The sequence below is a fragment of the Balaenoptera musculus genome, chromosome 11 (genome assembly GCF_009873245.2).
Source record: "Balaenoptera musculus isolate JJ_BM4_2016_0621 chromosome 11, mBalMus1.pri.v3, whole genome shotgun sequence".
Classification (NCBI taxonomy): Eukaryota; Metazoa; Chordata; class Mammalia; order Artiodactyla; family Balaenopteridae; genus Balaenoptera; species Balaenoptera musculus.
In genome coordinates, this window is record NC_045795.1 from 90,759,055 (window position 1) to 90,777,604 (window position 18,550).

Genomic DNA, 18,550 nt, shown 5'->3' on the forward strand with positions numbered 1-18,550 from the left:
GATACCATTCTTACTCAACATATCAGAATCTCCTTTGCTATTTGTTGGGGGTAACATACAGAGGGCAGTTGCCACTGTATATCAGAGCGCCACTGAGTACTGGGCTCTAAGAAGAAGAAACCAGGTTCAGATCCCTGTTTTGACACCCATTGTAAGGGTGGGTTATCTCTAGGCCTCTCTCTCTCTCCGTCAGCAAGTGAGGAGGAGCACAGGACCTGTCAGTAGGGTTGTAGTAGTGTGAGACGAGGCCTACTTAGTATTTTTATTCAGCACAGAGCCTGGCCTTATTATGATGGAGAGTTGTTATTTTCATTATTCTGCGTGTCTCTAAATAGGAGGCACACGTGTTACCTTTTGAGGAAGGGAAAGTAGAAGTTGACTTGTGATTTCCTAAACATCTTTTTGCCAAAGCGGAGCACATCTCTGCCTAAATTGAGTGGTTGTGGTTGTGTTTATCCTTCTCTAGCAGGACTTCTGGATTCAGTCAGTGAGGGGGGGGAAACCTAAGTCTGATTTGGGTTTCCTTACCAACTTTCAATTAAAATACCCATGTCCCACCAGGAAGGCTCACGCCTAGAGCCCACTGCCTGCCATGAACTAAATCTTAATTTTTTTCTCCTCCCCAACTTCATCAGGGACACAGTGACAGCCTTGTTTCCTAAGCAACGATATGCAAAATCACTAAAGTACCTACACACCAGAAAGAGAAGCATATGAAATTCAGCTTTAGGGGATCTTTCCTTTTGAAATATGTTGTTAGACTTTTGCTTGAACAGCTAGCTCTCAGATTGCTCCCTTTCACGCTTCCGGGTGTATGTACGTGTGTGTGTATATATACACTGACACATTCACTATGTGCCAAATTGAAAACCTGAAACATTTAAGGAAAGACAGACATGGGGTACCTCAGCTGCTGAAGAGACAGGTGCAAAGGTTCATTAATATTCCTTGAAAAGCCACGGTGCATGTAACATGAAAGTACTGCCTGCAGGCGTTCCGTGTTCAGGCATCTTAATGTCAGGGAAGGCAGTGGGGAACTTAGGGTGTCATTGAGGAGATAATAACACCAGCAGTTCACCCCAGAAGGGCTTAAAGCAGATGGTCTCCAAGAAAGTGTGAAATTATGGCTGAGGGCAGAAAAGACAACCTCAACCCTTTGGCTGTAGTTTTTTTCATTGAGAAGGAGGGTACTTTGGCTGTGGGAGGCTTGGAGAGAGAGCTGGGGAAAGTGCAGAAGCTTGGACAAATCTGGATGATAATATTCTTAGTACATGATAAGGAAAGCATCAGGAGCCAAAGCAGGTCTGGTACAATCACTGACACCTCCTATTGCACCGAAGAATTTATTCCTGTTAGCATGTAGGTTGGGAGATCCTCCACTCACCCAGGGCATAAGAGAGAGGCATTTCCAGCATTTGATTTGAGAGCTACACAAATGAAAGAGCTCTCTTTCGTTGGTTACCAGTTGTAGCAGCCACCTGGTGCTTGAAACAGTCTGCTAGGGTTGCTGGTGGGCCCCCAAATTTTCTTTCTTAAATGGTGACTCATGATTGTAGAACACGTGCATGTGAACAACCTGACATGCAGGATTCAGATGCATATACCTGTGCCCCACCTCCAAATCTATCTAATCAGAATTTGGGGAGAAGAATGTAGTTCTGTATTAATTTTTTTTTTTTTTTTAAATTTTATATTCTTTTTTTTTAATTTTTATTTATTTATTTATGGCTGTGTTGGGTCTTCGTTTCTGTGCGAGGGCTTTCTCTAGTTGCGGCAAGTGCGGGCCACTCTTCATCGCGGTGCGCGGGCCTCTCACTATCGCGGCCTCTCTTGTTGCGGAGCACAGGCTCCAGACGCGCAGGCTCAGTAATTGTGGCTCACGGGCCCAGTTGCTCCGCGGCATGTGGGATCTTCCCAGACCAGGGCTTGAACCCGTGTCCCCTGCATTGGCAGGCAGATTCTCAACTGCTGCGCCACCAGGGAAGCCCTGTATTAATTTTTAAGTGTCCCAGGAGCGTCTTTTTGCACACAAAGAATATAAAGCACATTAGGAGTATTACCACTGTTTTAGGTTAATGATCTTCTGAAAAGGCCCCCATTAAAGTGTATGAATTTCAGCTGGAAGCTAAGACTTTGGGGAATGATTAACATATAGTTATATATATATTTTTTCCTATAAGAAATAGTGTCCTGTGATGGGGAAGGGCATGGGAAAGGCACATTTTGTTGAGGCTCACCATACATATCCAGAAATCAGAAGAGGCGCAGTTCAAAGGAGGCAACTTCTAGGCTGCTGTTGATCATAGGACTGACCAGGTGAAGGTGGAGGCATAAAAATGAACTTCAGGTCCCCAGAGAGAAAAATCTTTGCCTGCCACATTGCCGACAGCCTATTTGTGTGCATTTTTACGTACAAGTGCATGTAGACAATTGTCAAAAGGAAATAGAAGAGAAAGAAGACCAATAACATGAATTAAACCCATGAATAAACTGATATGTATTTTCTATGAATTCAGTTTCAATTAGGGGTCATTTAGCTGCAGCTGATAAAACAACTCAAATTGGCTTCAATAAAGGCAGTCGTTTGCTCACATATCTGGGCATCTTAGGAATAAATCTTGCTTTGGACAGAACTGGCTCCAAATCTCGATATCATCAAAGCTCAGTCGGCCTCCATCCTTCGGTTTTGTTTTAGCTTCATTCTTGTTTTTTTGGCGTCATTCATTTTTTTTAGGCTGTCTATGTGGGGACCTTTGGAAGCTCCATGCTTCTTGCCACCAAGCAGTTCTAGGCTCTAAAAGGGATTTTTGCCCTAGTAGTTTCTTGAAAAGCTCTGGAATAGCATTTTTAGCCAAACTTACATCTTACGCATGGGAACCATAATTTAGTCAGGGAAATGCAATATCAGCTGGCCAGGCCTGGGTTACCTCCTCCTGACTTGGACAGAGGATTTTAGTCTATACAGACCACCTAGTTTGAGAAAGTAGTTCACCAAAGAAAGGGTGGAGTGCTCTTACCTTAGGGAGGAGAGATGGATTCTGAGCAGGCAAAAGCCATAGATTTTCACTATATACTCATGTCACTAGGGAGGCAATAGTAAGTGAATTAGCGACCCAGATATACCAGATATTTAGACTTCTTTAGCCAAAACCCATCAGTTATATACATATGTGTTTTATATTCTTATTTGTTCTCATGAGTCAGTAGTAATATATTTGACTATAAATTAAAGAGTTAGCTATAGTGGAGCACAGAGGTTTTTAGGACAATAAACTGTGTGATAGAGTAATAGTGCATACATCTTATTTCAATACCTTTGCCAAAATCCGTAGAATTATACAACACAAAGAGTGGACCCTATTGTACACTATGAACTTTAGTTAATAATAATGTATCAGTTGGCTCATTTGTTACAACACATGTGCCACACTAAAGCAAGATTTTTTTTTAACATCTTTATTGGAGTATAATTGCTTTACAATGGTGTGTTAGTTTCTGCTGTATAACAAAGTGAATCAGCTATATGTATACATATATCCCCATATCCCCTCCCTCTTGCGCCTCCCTCTCAGATGTTAATAATAGGAGAAACTGTGAGCAGGGGAGAAAGGATATATGAGAACATGAACTTTCTGCTCAATTTGTTCTAAAAATAAAGTCTATTAATTAAAAATATAAAGTTAGCTCTACTTATCTGATTGTCTGTCAGTCCTTCTAGAATAAACACTCCATGAGGGCAGGGTGGTTGCCATGAGGGCAGGATGGTGTCTTCTTTGCACACTGTATGTCCTCTATATGTAACATTGGAAATGACATATAGTATATAGGCCCGCGAATGCTGATCAGAAACTGGGTCAAAATGTTTGATAATTAAGAATCCTTCTGATTTTAGAAAAGAAATATGGTGCACAAAACATGCCCAGTATTATGTAACATCCCCAGCTGAGTCTGGGTCAGCACTCCATAATCAAACACATTTATAATTCTGTAGCAAAAAAATGTGAATGTTCATGCTAAGCTATATATAGCCTCACATCAGCTCAGGTCAGTTTTTGCCTCCAGTTGAGCTGCACAATATTTGTTGAAGCCATCTTTCTTTTCATACCTGAGGCTCGACATCAGAATCACCCAATTACTTTTTTTTTAATTGAAATGTAGCTGATTTACAGTGTTGTGCCCATCTCTGCTGTACAGCAGTGACTCACTTTTACACATATATACGTTCCTTTTTTTAATATTCTTTTCCATTACGGTTTATCCCAGGAGATTGGATATAGTGCCCTGTGCTATACTGTAGGACCTTGTTGCTTATCCATTCTAAACGTAATAGTTTGGATCTACCAACCCCAAATTCCCAGTTGTTTTTTTTTTTAAAGGAGTAATGAATCCATTGCTCCTGAAATGGGTCAGAGTTTGAGGTCAAGGCCAGAGTAGGATGTGTTGACACAGCTCCCCTTGCTGTTCTTTTCCACTCCTACAGACCATTCCTCTAGCAACATAGAATTTCTCTAAGCAGAGACCACTTTTATCTCCTCATGCTTTCCCACCTCCCATCATTTCTAAGCTCTGGCATTACGTACGACTAGGTCCTCATTATGTGTGACATGATGTGTGATAGCAGTGGCATCATTTTGTTAACCAGAGGACAAAGAAAGAGTAGAAGAGTTCACCTCTCGTTTGGATTTTCTTTCACTTTCTGCCTTCAAAACATATACCATCTGTCAGTAGACTTCTCTGTTGCTTGCTGTTTAAAATGCTCATTTGAGGGAGTTAAAATAAGGAAGGTGGGGGCTTCCCTGGTGGCGCAGTGGTTAAGAATCCTCCTGCCAATGCAGGGGACACGGGTTCAAGCCCTGGTCTGGGAAGATCCCACATGTCGCGGAGCAACTAAGCCCGTGAGCCACAATTATTGAGCCTGCGCTCTAGAGCCCGTGAGCCACAACTACGGAGCCCGCACGCCACAACTACTGAAGGCTGCGTGCCTAGAGCCCGTGCTCTGCAACAAGAGAAGCCACCGCAATGGGAAGCCCACGCACCACAACGAAGGGTAGCCCCCGCTCGCCACAACTAGAGAAAGCCCACATGCAGCAGTAAAGACCCAACACAGCCAAAAAAAATAAAATAAAGATATCTTTAAAAAAAAATAAATAAGGAAGGTGGAAGCAAGAACGAATGAAAGAAATGTGTTATCCTTTAAGTAGGAATGTCTGTCTCCTCTAGTATCTGTTTTGCCTCTGCTGCATTCAACTGAACAACCAAATAGAACCAAATGGAATAATTATTCAATAAAAATGCTGTGTGTAGGCAAATTTCACACATAAACCCTTGTGTGGGGCCTTCGAACATCCCCTGCTATTTATTTTATAAAGACGAACAACAGTAAGTTGTATTTGTAATGATCATTTGACAGCTGTCCAGTCATTTCTACGATCAGTAGATTCAATTTTATTCAATTTTAAAGGAATTCTCACACTCGGGAAAATCACTGTTACAGTATTTCATTTGTTTCTGAATTTCCTTAGGTTATTGCCCATACGTTTTGTGAGTAATTTGGATCCACGGAGATGCTGCTGACCTTACAGTTTTTTAGCCAAAACGAATTTCCATGATCATTAGAAAAGCTGGAGGAGAGGGCTCACAGCCAGCCAGATACACTGGGCCCTGTGTGTGCCCTTCTTGCAACATTTGGTTCTCCCCATTGGGCTTCCCCCTTGAAAAAGCGACATATGACCATGACGCTGGAGCACACCCAACAAACCAGCTTAGCGGGACTACCCATTCCTTGTCCCCCGTGGCATGGCTTTGCTCTGCAATCCAGTAAGGCAGCGTTGTTCTCCCTGATTACACACACAGACACACGCACACACCCGCGAACACACACACAGCATTTACTCTCTGGATTGGTCAAGGGCTCTGCAGGATGCAGAGTAAAAGACACAACACGGCAAAGCCACTGTGGTTCGCATCAGGATGCTTCTGTGTGTGCCGAATGCAACAGTCCACCTGCCCTCCAGATGTGACCCACATAAAACTCTCATCTAAACTCATGGGCTCATGTTCTGAGCTTATATTTCAAGCCCTTGTTGTTCTGCATTAGGTCTCCTAGAGTTTGCTTCCCGAAATGAGATCGTTGCCATTTCTGCCCAAGACCAGGTGTTTAATCAAACAACCTATTTGATGTTGTAGGAAAATTGACTGTATATCATAGTCCTAGACTCTTGGCTGCTCTGGCAGTACTGTCTACCTGCCATGAGGATGAAGGGCCTAAACCACCCTCAGGTATAACGCCTGGGAACTCTACAGCAATTACAAGTAGAATTGAATCCGGTATTTTTAGTTTTCTAGGATGAAATCACAGTACTACATTTTTGTCCTTTCCCAGCAGAGTTGTGTCACTGAGTTTGCAACAGATGAAAAATATTTCCAGCGGAAGAGAAGCGCGTTGACCAAAGGGCTATGCTTGCAAAACACGACCTTTTACCCCATCCCACATGGTAGCTACGGAGTAATCTAGCACACAGAACAAAACTCTGCAGGGTTGTTTTTCTTCATTGGTGTCCTTAATTGGTCTAGGGCTGAAAGTTACCTGTGCTCAATTCGTAATTGAAAGTACTAGTTTTCCAGCTGCAGGATGCACAGTAATGAACAGAGGTGCTGGGTCGGTCTGGCAGGAGCTCAGAAATCTGCCTTTTATCAAGCACCCCCAGGTAAGGGGGTATTGGTGCATGAGGTTACTAGACCACACTTTGATGAATAATTATTTTGGAGATAGCTTGACTATTTTTTTTTATTAAGTTATCTTCTATGAAATATTTACCCTGATTTCATCCCTGCTGTCTAATATGGCTCAGCCCCTTAATGACTTTCCTTCCCATGTCAGTTACCTTTTAGGACTGTTCAGAGATCCCTATTAAAAAAAAAATTCTATATTTAGCATCAGTGGATTTTTCTAAGCTCTACCTCCCCTCTCACTTGCTCCTTTATGCATGTTTTCTTTTGCTGACCTTTCACTTGGAATCCAGAGTTTGCTCTACTCTTATTCCCCGGGACCTGATACTCAGGCCTCTGTCTTGCTTCCCTGAGTCTACTATCACCTGAGATTCAGTCTTATTTTTCTCTGGTCAGTCTCAGTAAACTTCATGCTGGCCCGATCCATTCCAGTTCCTTAGCCCAGTCTGGCTTCTGGTAGCCTAACTGAGCAGCATCCTGCTTGCCTGGGAGAGAACTTTGGGGACATGCAGAAATGGGCCAAGTTAATTCAAAGAATAAAATAGAGAGTGAAATCAATGATGTCCCAAAGCTGCAGATAAAATGTGACATCTAGGGCTTCCCTGGTGGCGCAGTGGTTGAGAATCTGCCTGCCAATGCAGGGGACACGGGTTTGAGCCCTGGTCTGGGAAGATCCCACATGCCGCGGAGCAACTAGGCCCATGAGCCACAAGTACTGAGCCTGCGTGTTTGGAGCCTGTGCTCCGCAACAAGAGAGGCCGTGACAGTGAGAGGCCCGCGCACCGTGATGAAGAGTGGCCCCCACTCGCCGCAACTAGAGAAAGCCCACGCACAGAAACGAAGACCCAACACAGCCATAAATAAATAAATAAATAACCCCCCCCCAAAAAAAAGTTAAAAAAAAAAAAGTGACATCTAGCTATCACTTATTTTATCTGCAGCTTTGGGACATCAGTGATTTCACTCACATCTAGTGGTAGAATGTTGTTTTATTACTGTTTTTCTTAGAGTATTATTTTATTCTTAGGTGAAAATCATTTTTCTTTCTATTACAGATGCAGTACAGTTTTAGTCTGTGACCTGGGAAAATACATTTAGGAATAAATAATCTCTTCTAATCTAAAATTCTGTGATTCTCTGCATCTCTTTCAATAATCTAAAATTTTGAAGAGTAGCCCTGGCACTACATTTTATTTCTGGGCTGCTTGCAGGAGGACACAGGAAGAAGTTGGCTGACAAACATTGGTTTTATCTCTCCCCAGAATAGATTCTAAAAAGAAAAGAATCAAATGGGAAAAGGAGTTTGAGAATTGCTGGTTGAGAGCAATGTTTTTCAGTAACTTTTAATATTTAAATTAAAAGTTATTTAACTTTTTATTAACTTTCAAGTTTAATATTTAAATTAAATTTATTTAAATTAATATTTGAGCAAAAGGGGAGAACGGTTTAGAGTAGCCTGATCTTTAACCTAAATAAGTTTCTGGTCATGAAATCTCTACTCTTTTCTGAAGATCCAAACATTCCCCACTCTTCGTTGAAGCATGAAAGCAGGGTTTCTTTAACATAGATCTTCTCTCTTCTCTTTAAAACTATCCCTGAATAAAAATTGGAGAGTTTCTGTGGGATAGAGTTTAGGGATCATGGGTGGTGGGGCTGGAGGTAACCTAGCGACCGATTGGCAGTTAGTTGTCAAGGAGGGGAGAACCCAGAAAATCAGGATGTACCAGTATCAGCATTCGCACTAAATCCCCCAAGCTGGGGCTGAGATCAGTGGTCTGGAATCTATGAGATTATATCTGGGTTTCTGACCACCTGGCTGCTTCCCCCATCCTTCTTCTTAACCATGATTTTTGAGACTTCCCGGAAGCATGAAATTTCCTTGCCTTCTTTCCTGAGAGATCCCTAAAAACAACGTGAGCGCATTCCCCTAACTTCTCCAAGGCAGGGGAGCACCACCGGGACTTTTCACCCTATTGGTAATCCCAAAGTAAAAACATCAATCTGAACAGCCTGTCATTTAAATAAGATGAGATTCATTACATATAAATAAAGGGTGGTTATAGCAGGAATGTTGTGTGTATCAAGTGAGGATAAGATTTTACTACAGGGAAGTGGACTAGTGCGTCTCCCTGAGGATGCCTGTTCTTTGTCAACGTGGTGCAGCCCTGGGGGTTCTCACAATTAGCTTCTTGAGCTCAGCTATGAGTGTTCTAAGGGTTACTTTATACAGCTTTAGTCCCAGACTTTGACAGGTCCATCCATTTTCTTTGTGTGGGTTAGTTTTATAGTTTCCTGTTCCTGGCTTCCTAACCTCTCAACTGTTAGTCCAAACATGTGCTAAAATTCCTTCTCTAAATGTTTTCAAACAAGAATTTGTTGGTTAAACTTTGCTTAAGAGAGAAAGTCTAAGGGTGGGTCTAAAGCCAGCGTTGGTTGATGTTCTGCTCTTAGGAAATGGAGAGCTAGGATCAGAAGGGTCTGTGTTAGTACTTCTCAAATTTCAGTGTACAAAAGAATCCCTCAGAGAACCAGGTTAAAAGGCAGATTCATGGATCCCAGATTTTTCTGGTGTAGTCAGTCTGGACTGGGGTTTAAAAAAATAAGCATGCCATAATTACAATGCAGGTGGTCCACAGACCAACCTTGAGGTGTATTGGCTTATTAATCCTTTCCTCTATTGCTTTCTGAGATGCTCCTTTACCTCACAGGCTGAAAAATCACGGCCACTCCACTAGTTACGTAGGACAACTTACTGTGATAAAGGAAAGGGTGAAGTTAATCTTCTCAGCTTTGAAAATAGCACATGCAAAGTGTTTTGTGTATACCTTCAAGCCGCTTGAAAGTCACTTTGTGGCTCCTACACACAGATAGAACAAACTTAGTGGTGCCTTGCTCCATGTTGCATTTGAGAATGTCACTCTCAGGGCTGTTTAACCCAGGCACCTCAAGGTTTGGGGGAAATAAAGCAACTCTTTAACTCATTTTTCTTAAAATATTGGTAACCCTGGTCTTAAAGGTATTAAAGTTAGGATATCTGTTTTCTACACCTGGATAGCAACTTTCTAAAATCTCTCCCTCCATCTTTGTGAAACCAAATAGTTTATGCTTGAAAGGCTGTGGATTTCCTTAGATGAGAACTGAAATGCTGGTCCCTTTATGCTTATGTTAATTTCTAGGCAGTGAGCTTGGTTAACCAAGAGAAAATAAAAACTTTGGATGAAATGTGTCATTTATAGCCAATGCAAAGCATCATTATTATCAATTCTTGTTACAAAATACACAGAAAAAATATCCTTTTTGTTATTTAAATATGGCATGGATACATTGAGAAATAGTACAGATGTTAATCCAAAGTCTCTCAGCTGCATCCTGGATAATCATTATTATGTTTTATTCTTATTTGGAATTACTAGTAATAGACTGTGTATTTCTGTATGAAATTCAAATCAGGGAACACCAATGAACTGAGATGATTGATATTATATATATACACACATAATTTTGGAATTGAGACAACAATAGAAATATATTTCTCTCTTAAAGAAAAATCTACCAAACTTGCTGCTGTGTTAGTGATCTTGATGAGTAATGTTTGTTACTTAACTAAATATGCTAAAAATTCACCTAATTCTTCAAGACTGAATTGAGCTAACTGTTGACCAGTATCTAAATTTGTTTTGAAAATAACTGTCATTGAAAATCTGAATTGTAAATACGCAGATTTTGAAATATCTAGCTTTAAACGACCAGTGTTTAAAAAAATACTTTTGTGTACTTTTACTCCGTGCTTTTATTCTGTGTTCTTTGGTAAATCCTGTTTTCTTTGTTTAACTCTCTCATTAGCCTGAGATTGTATACATGGACTGAGGAGAGAGGGTGGTGGTAGTAATATAATTCATGACACTTTTGAATGTAAATATCATGTGTATGTGCATGTGCATTTATGGGAAAGTTTTCATGGCTTCTTTTTCACCCTTAACCAATGTAGAACCACTGAGTGAGTCCAACACTGTTATTTTATAGATGAGAAAATTGGGGCATAGAGAGACTAGGTGATTCTCCATAGGTCATGGAGTTTGTAGCTGACACAAGGCATTGAATCTCAGTTCCTAGTCTTTCTGAACCCATATCCTGCTTATTCTCTCAACAAGGTCATTGGCTGTCCCCATTCCTCTAAACTTCTGTTTGATTTTCTTGTGTCCTTAATTTTTCTTCTTTCCCAACCTCAACATGCGGAGTTTTTAAAGCCCGGATTAAAAACCTTAAAAGAAATTACTTTACCATGTTTCACCTAGATCCCCAAATCGGCTTTCTTCTTTTTCCTCAGTTCTGATACACCTGAATGAGTTCAGTCTCATCCTATCACCTATCAACAAAAAGCTGGGTATGAAGGTTTTCCAGGATACCAGTCAAAATTCACAGCCATCAAAATAATCACATATAAGGGGAAAATGGATTGTCAGCTACAGGGCGCTACTCAGTATCACTTTACATCATAGACACTGGCCCTCTGTCTCAAAATGTGTTAGGCAGTGCCTAAATCAGCTGACTGAATACATTAAAAAGTGAAAAAACACCTCAAATAGAACAAATCCTTATTGACCATCTTTGATGTATAAGCTACTGTGGTTAGTACTACAAGACATGCAAAAACGGGTAAGATACAGTCATGCTTTCGAGCTTACAGTCCAAAGAAGGGGAAAGAAAGGCACAAATGCATTTAATAGAAAAAGATGTGTCCTCAGAGAAATATGGATATAATTTATGAATCATGTGGTTAAAGGAAGACCTGAGGGTCTAGAAAAGCCTTCTAGGAAAAAAGGGACTAGATTGTAAAGAATGAAAACCACCTTCATGGTATGGGTGGTGAGGCGCCTTTTGACCAGTATTTATTATGTGTTTACTGTAGAAGCATGTGTACTCTACACTGCTACTTCAAATCTAGTTTGTGGATTATTCCATTCTTTGAGCTTTGTTGCTGCTCCATGACAAAATACGTTTTATGCATTTAGTTTCTGTTACTGAGAGAAAGAATTTAGAAACTCATACCTCTTTGAACTTGGTATAGACCAGTCTGGGTATTACTGAACTCATGAGCTTAGTCAGTCCCAGCTGTGTGATACTTACACAAGTATCGATCTATGGGTCCATAACAGGTTGAAAAAAACAAACTGTTAATTTACCACACATAATTTGAGAATCATGAACTCTAGGTTATTCTTTATTTACCTACATATCCAATTTAAGAAAGTTTTGTACATATTTTAGCAGTACACTGCTGCTTCTCCTTAGTAATGTATTTACGAAATCATCATTGCTTGCTTCCAACTATAGTATCCCATTACAGAGCAGAGACATTCTAACTTTGTGACATTAGACAGTCTTCCAGGATGTCAGCAGCACAAAAGGCATGTAGGAGGCACAAAATGTGAACAAAGTAAAAGGCTGGGCTAAAGACAGGTGGAACAATAAGAAGTGGAGGAGAGAAAAGGGAAAGCCAAGCCATTCGGTATCTGGAAGTTGTTGGTAAAAATAAGTCATCAGTATGAAATAGGAGAGTCCATATCTCCACTTCATAATTCCAAAGATTATTCTTCAGTGGGAAATTTCATGCAGAGGCTGGAACGAATCTGTTGTGTATTACTGTTTTTTTTGTTAGTTTGCCTCTTTTGTTTTCATTTTGTTGTTATTTCCTGTCATTGTCCCTATTTGGAAGATGTTCATTTTTGGACATTTTCTCTTCTGATTTCAGATGACTACACACTGCATGGCCCAATTTTCATTCAAGAACCAAGTCATGTAATGTTCCCTTTGGACTCTGAGGAGAAAAAAGTGAAGCTCAGTTGTGAAGTTAAAGGGAATCCAAAACCTCATATCAGGTTTGTTGACTTAAAAGCTTGTGTTCTCACGCATATACTTTCTATTATTAAAATCGACAAATACTTATGGAGTGCTGATTACATAAAGAGCTTTTAGATTGGCATCATTGGCTATCCTGAGATGCTAAAGAGATGCTCGTGTTCATGAAAAGTTTAGTACCCAGCTTCTGTTTCTGGCAGTACCAGGAATTAAATATCCTGATTGACCATCTCACTGAATGCCTTAACATTACTTCACAACATACTTTTTTAAAACACCTTTTTAAAAATGCATCAATAAACTGGCAGGAAAGAAAGAAATATTTAGTAAGTGGGTTTTGAACCTAGAGAAGAAAACTGAACACTGAAAGCAATTTTCACCTTGAAGGACTATGTGAACTGCAGCTTTGGATTTTGCAGTTTCACAGGGGACTGGGGTCACAAGACAAAGCCTTGACTCAACCAGAAGGAGAGTCTAACATGAGAACACCTTCCATAATAGACCTGGGACCCAAGGGCTACATTCTTACTGTGAATGTAATAAGAAGTAACCTCCCAAAGGACTGAAAAGCAAAAATAATTGCCTGTTTCAAACCTTGGTGTTAAGTGGTTTTAATAACAGATGAGACACAGCTGAAAGGAGAATTAGTAAAGTGCAAGATATATCTGAAGAAATCCTCTAAAAGCAGCAGAAATGGATAAAGAGGTGTTTCTCTTTATCCAAATATGAGAGAGAGAGGCAGAGAAAAAGGAGAATAAGAGAAAACATTTACACATATCTAATCAGAGTTCCATAAGGAAAGGAAAAAAAAAATGAGGCAGAGGCAATATTTAAAGAGAAGGCTAAGAATTTCCCAAAGCTAATTAAACATTCAAAGCTACAGATTAAGTAAGGCCAGTGAATTTCAAGCAGTGCAAATAAAAATAAAGCCCTGTCTAGAATTACCATGGAGAAACAGCAAAACACCAACCCTAAGAAATGATCATAAAAATAGGCCAAAGTTGTAATACAGCTAACCTTCAAAGAGATGACAATTAAACCAACAGCTGACTTCTCAATAGCAACAAAAATATCAAGACAGAAGACAGAATCTTCAATGTGCTGAGAGAAATTAGCTGTCAAATTTTTGTATAGCAAAAGTACTTTTTAAAAAGGAGAAGAAAGTAAATGTGTTTTCAGGCAGACAGAAACTGAAGTTTGATTCCAGCAGATCCTTACAAAAGAAAATGCTGAAAGATATACTTTAAGCAGAATAAAAATGATCCCAGGTATACTGTCTTAGATATAAGAAGGAATGATAAGTGACACAAATGGTAAAGGTTAGTATTTCCACGTAAAAATCAATTGCACTAAACAATAAAAATAATAAAAACAATACTGTATTGTGAAGATTAAAAAAGAAAAGTTAAAAGTCATGACAATATTAGAAATAAATTGAGAAGATATATACTGCACGGTGGATTATCCATGTGATTAAAAAAAATGAAATAAAGTTGGATCCCTACCTCACAGGGTACACAAAGATCAAATCCAAGTGAATAGAAAACCAACATGGGAAATTTACACAACTTTTAAAAGGAAATAGGCATACATATTTATGACTTTGTAGGGAAGAAAAAACTTTTCAATAATGACAAATAAGCACAAATCATAGAAGAAAATATTTAACTTCACTAAAATAAAGAATTTCTGTTTAGCAGAATATACTGGGATGGGTAAAATTATAAGCTTCCAACTGGGAGAAGATATGTTTAATACATATTATTTGCAAAGGATTAATATGTAAACTATTTAAAGAATTTCCACAAATCAAAAAGTAAAAAACATGTAACCTAATAAAAACATTACCAAAAGACTTTATCTGATACTTCTTAGAAAAGAATATCAAATATCCATTAATCATATAAAGAGATTATCAGTGTATATTAAAATATACAAATTAAAACTAAAACGACACACTCTTTCAAACCCACCAAATTGACAGAAATTTAGAAGAGCAAATTTAACGTAATAAAAATAATATACATAAATATAACCTGGCATATTCATACACGGTAACCCCATGCAACAGTGAAAATCAATGAATTATAGCTACAAAAACATGATGGATCACAGGAACGTAACTTTGAGTAAACAAAGCAAGTCATAGAGGAATGCAAAGTTTATAATCCCGTATTTACTAAGCTCAAAGGCAGGTAAGATGGAGTAGTTGTTTAAGGATACTAACATACATGATAAAATCATAAAATCAAAGGAATGAAAAAGCCAAAATTCAAGATTATAATTAACCATTGAGTTAGGAGTGATTGGAATCAAAATGGAAATAGGAGACTTCAAGAGTAATAATATTCCTTTTCTTAAACACAGATCTTTATTGTCTCGGGATTCTTTATATAATTTACATACATCTCATAAATATTATTTTACCTCTATTCAGATTTAACGATGAAAACCTTAAGCTAATAACCAATATGTAGTAGTATGTAAAAACCAAAAGAGTATATGGCACATGTGTCATAGTTTAGGGGAGGAAGAAATTGGAGTCACCCGGGGGGCACAGAAGTGGAATTTGAACTGAGGTAGGTATTGATAGTTTTCGAACTGGCAGAGGGCAAGGGACATCCCATACAGGATGGTGGTATTAACGTAGTGGAAATTGTTTTAGAATTTAGTTTGTGTGCCCATTCATTCATCAAACATAGCATTATTCATCAGACCACCCCAGTGTTTTTCAAACTGTGAATTCCAGGGTCCAAGGAGTTGACTCAGGAATTACCTGGGGTGAGTTACTGTAGAGTTTCTAACCAAGATTCCATCATGGTAGCTCTGCTTTGAACTAGGGTATATATTAGGATTCTGAAAAATACATCCTCTAGGAAAGATGTTTAAACCACTACATTAAAGCAGCTGCAATGTTCCATGCTAGGTTTGAGGTATTCAAAGATTAATAAACTACATATTCAAATAGTGTGCTTTGGGGGTCAGTGCCTGTAGGTGGAAGTACAGGGCTATGCTGGAAGTGTGAATAAAGGATGTCCAAGTTCTAGGGCATTCTGGAGGAAAGAAAGTCTGCTTCAGGATAGAGAGGGAAGGTATCAGAGAAAGTTTCACAGAAAAGGAGATATTTAAGTGAATTTGGAGGGCTAGTGACCTTTTGTCATAGGGATAAAAAAAGGAAGTACTTTCCAGAAAGAAAAAAAAAAACAACTCTCTAATGGACCATATAATTAGGGTGAACATGTAATTTATCATCCAAACCAGGACACTTCTGAGAGCAAAAGGCCACTGTTAATAATTATTCCAGGAGGACAGGTGTAAACCCAGCAATGTCCTGGGTAAATCAGAATATGTAGTTATTCTCCCTATAATATGTTGAATTCAAGGCTAAATCAAACATTTTTAAATGCTTTATGTAATAAAATAAATAAACGCAAGAGGTAAAGGTTCCTACATACATAAATGATGAGTTAAATGGCCCCAGTTTTTAGTACATCGCCAAGTATAAGTTCAGATGTTAGTCATAAATGAGAACAAATTTTGCAGCAGAATTTGGCAGGTTGCTGCTTTGTTTTTCCCCAAACTCTGACCTTTAATTAACATTGCTTTTGTAACATTGTGTTTCTAGATATAGGGGCTTGCTTTGTTATTTAAAACAAGCAGAGGAACAGAAACCTATTATGGTTTTGAAGATTGCCAGGAAAAGCTGAGAAGAAAACTTTTAATCAAATGCACTAGCAGTTGGTAGCAGTGTACTTCACTTTCCTTTATACTTTTGGTAGTTTCTCTGTGACAAAATAGCTGATTGGTACCTGGGAGCTAAAAACTCCCTTTTGTAGAAGGAAAGAACAAGAGAAAGAATGGAGAGATCAGGTATTTTCAAACATCTTTCTGGCTGAACTTTTTCAGTCTTCAGGCTGACTTTGAGGGGAGGAACCCCTAGGAGAAATTCAAGGTGAGTTCTTCATGGGGATCTTCGCCATTAGGTTTTCCCTCAGATGCCCCGACTGACCTCTCTTCTTTGTGTTTGTTCCCTGAACGGAGCCTTCTCTTTTCATTGTTTCCTGCCCCTCAATTTTGAAAGGATTGACCCAGACCCAGAAAAACTTAAGAAGTTTTGACTTGTGCCCACTTTCCTTGTGTTAAAGTTCCTGAAGAACATGTGACATTACTTATGGCTCTTAGCCTCCGTTTCCCAATGGAAAGAATGGTCAAGTATTTGGTGGAAATACTTCTGCTGTGAAGTTTGTATTCAGCTTGGTTTGCAGACAACAAATTTCAGGTCAGAAAGGTCCTGCCCCTTCTTCGGTGCCAAGCTGAAACAGTGAACAAAGAGAGAGGGTTTTGCTACAACACATCCTATAGACAGCTTCCCAGCAAAGTCTGAAAAATGGTACCTTACAGAGCTTCACAGTGTCAGTGTTTGGTTGTGCACAACCTCACTCTCTGGAGAGAATGGGGTTGTGATTCCCTGAATAATTCGGAAATCAGCTTACAAGACTCACCCATGTCCTGGCCCTTGGGAAAATCTCTTTGTGTCAAATGAGCATCGCCTCTATATTACCAGTTCTTAAAAGACTCCTCAAACATTGAAAATGAATTGTGAATGTTTTCAAGACTGTTTCAGTGTGGAATAAGGAATTCAACGCAGTCCACATTCAGTTGGAATGAACAGTGACTGCATCGCAATTAGACTTGGTATAGTGCTGTGTAATGGAGACCCAACTGCGTTTCACAACAAGCGCCTTATTTTCTAAATATTCTGTTTTCCTGTGCTATTTGTATGTAAAAGCGAGTAATAAAGTAGATTAATGGACTTTCTGCAGAGCATTCTGGTTGAGATGACGAGTGTAGACAAACCCACAGAGGTGTTCTCATTATCCCTACGAAGACTTTTCTAAAAAGGCTCACGTGGTCCCATTCCTAAATTCCGCCTCTGCTTGCAGCTCACATTAGATTGCAATTTCCTCTTTGAGTTCTTACACTTGTCATGTTAAATTGCTCGACTCTCATTTGAAGTGAGAGTTACAACAGAGATGTGACCAGCTGACTCAAAAAAATGTCTAGGGGGCTTCCCTGGTGGCGCAGTGGTTGAGAGTCTGCCTGCCAATGCAGGGGACACGGGTTCGAGCCCTGGTCTGGGAAGATCCCACATGCCAAGGAGCAACTGGGCCCGTGAGCCACAATTACTGAGCCTGCGCGTCTGGAGCCTGTGCTCCGCAACAAGAGAGGCCGCGATGGTAAGAGGCCCGCGCACCGCGATGAAGAGTGGTCCCCACTTGCCGCAACTAGAGAAAGCCCTCGCACAGAAACGAAGACTCAACACAGTCATAAATAAATAAATAAATAAATAAAAGAACGTGAAAAAAAAAAAAAAAATGTCTAGGGCAAGCAGTCAGCCCTGGAGATTCATGAGCATATAGACCTGCTAGGATGTAACCCAATCGTTCTCTTTTTATTGCTTATTACTTTCTTGTCTGTGTCAGAACACAGAGAGAATTACTGTCAAGCTTAAGAACAATGTCAGTTTCTAATACCCATCTTCTTATAAAAAAACACATAAAGAACTATGTCCCATTTCCTGATCTGGCCCACCTTTCCCACGCCTCATATTTCCATATTTTCACCTTTCAAAGACATAGACGTGAACAAACGTACACTGCTGTGCTGTGGTGGGCTAGGATGCTTCTTAAATTGTGTATGCTCAAAGCTAAAATATCCAGCCAAGAAGTAAAATATTTAGTGAAATACCACAAGCCTTTATTGAGCACACTGAGTGTCAAGTTCTAGGTTACTAAAGGGAGACTACGAAAGTGATATAGGCAAATTATCTATGGTGAAGGCAGAATTCCCACCTAGACAAGTAAGGAGAATTCTGTAGGAGCTTGGGGGAAGCTTTGATTTATCTTGACTAGGAATATTGAGGAAGACTTCATTAGAAGAGGTGTAGTTTAAGGTTGACTTT

General features: G+C 39.6%; 1 protein-coding gene across 11 annotated transcripts in view; it reads left to right on the forward strand.

Moving 5' to 3' along the window:
* The window catches only part of CNTN4 (contactin 4), a 950,914-nt gene that overhangs the window by 627,418 nt on the left and 304,946 nt on the right, over positions 1-18,550 (forward strand). For all 11 annotated transcript variants that reach the window (XM_036869673.1, XM_036869675.1, XM_036869674.1 and 8 more), the window contains one exon: positions 12,482-12,608. In XM_036869673.1, coding sequence (XP_036725568.1) covers positions 12,482-12,608 — 127 coding nt within the window. The remainder of the gene's footprint in view (positions 1-12,481; positions 12,609-18,550) is intronic.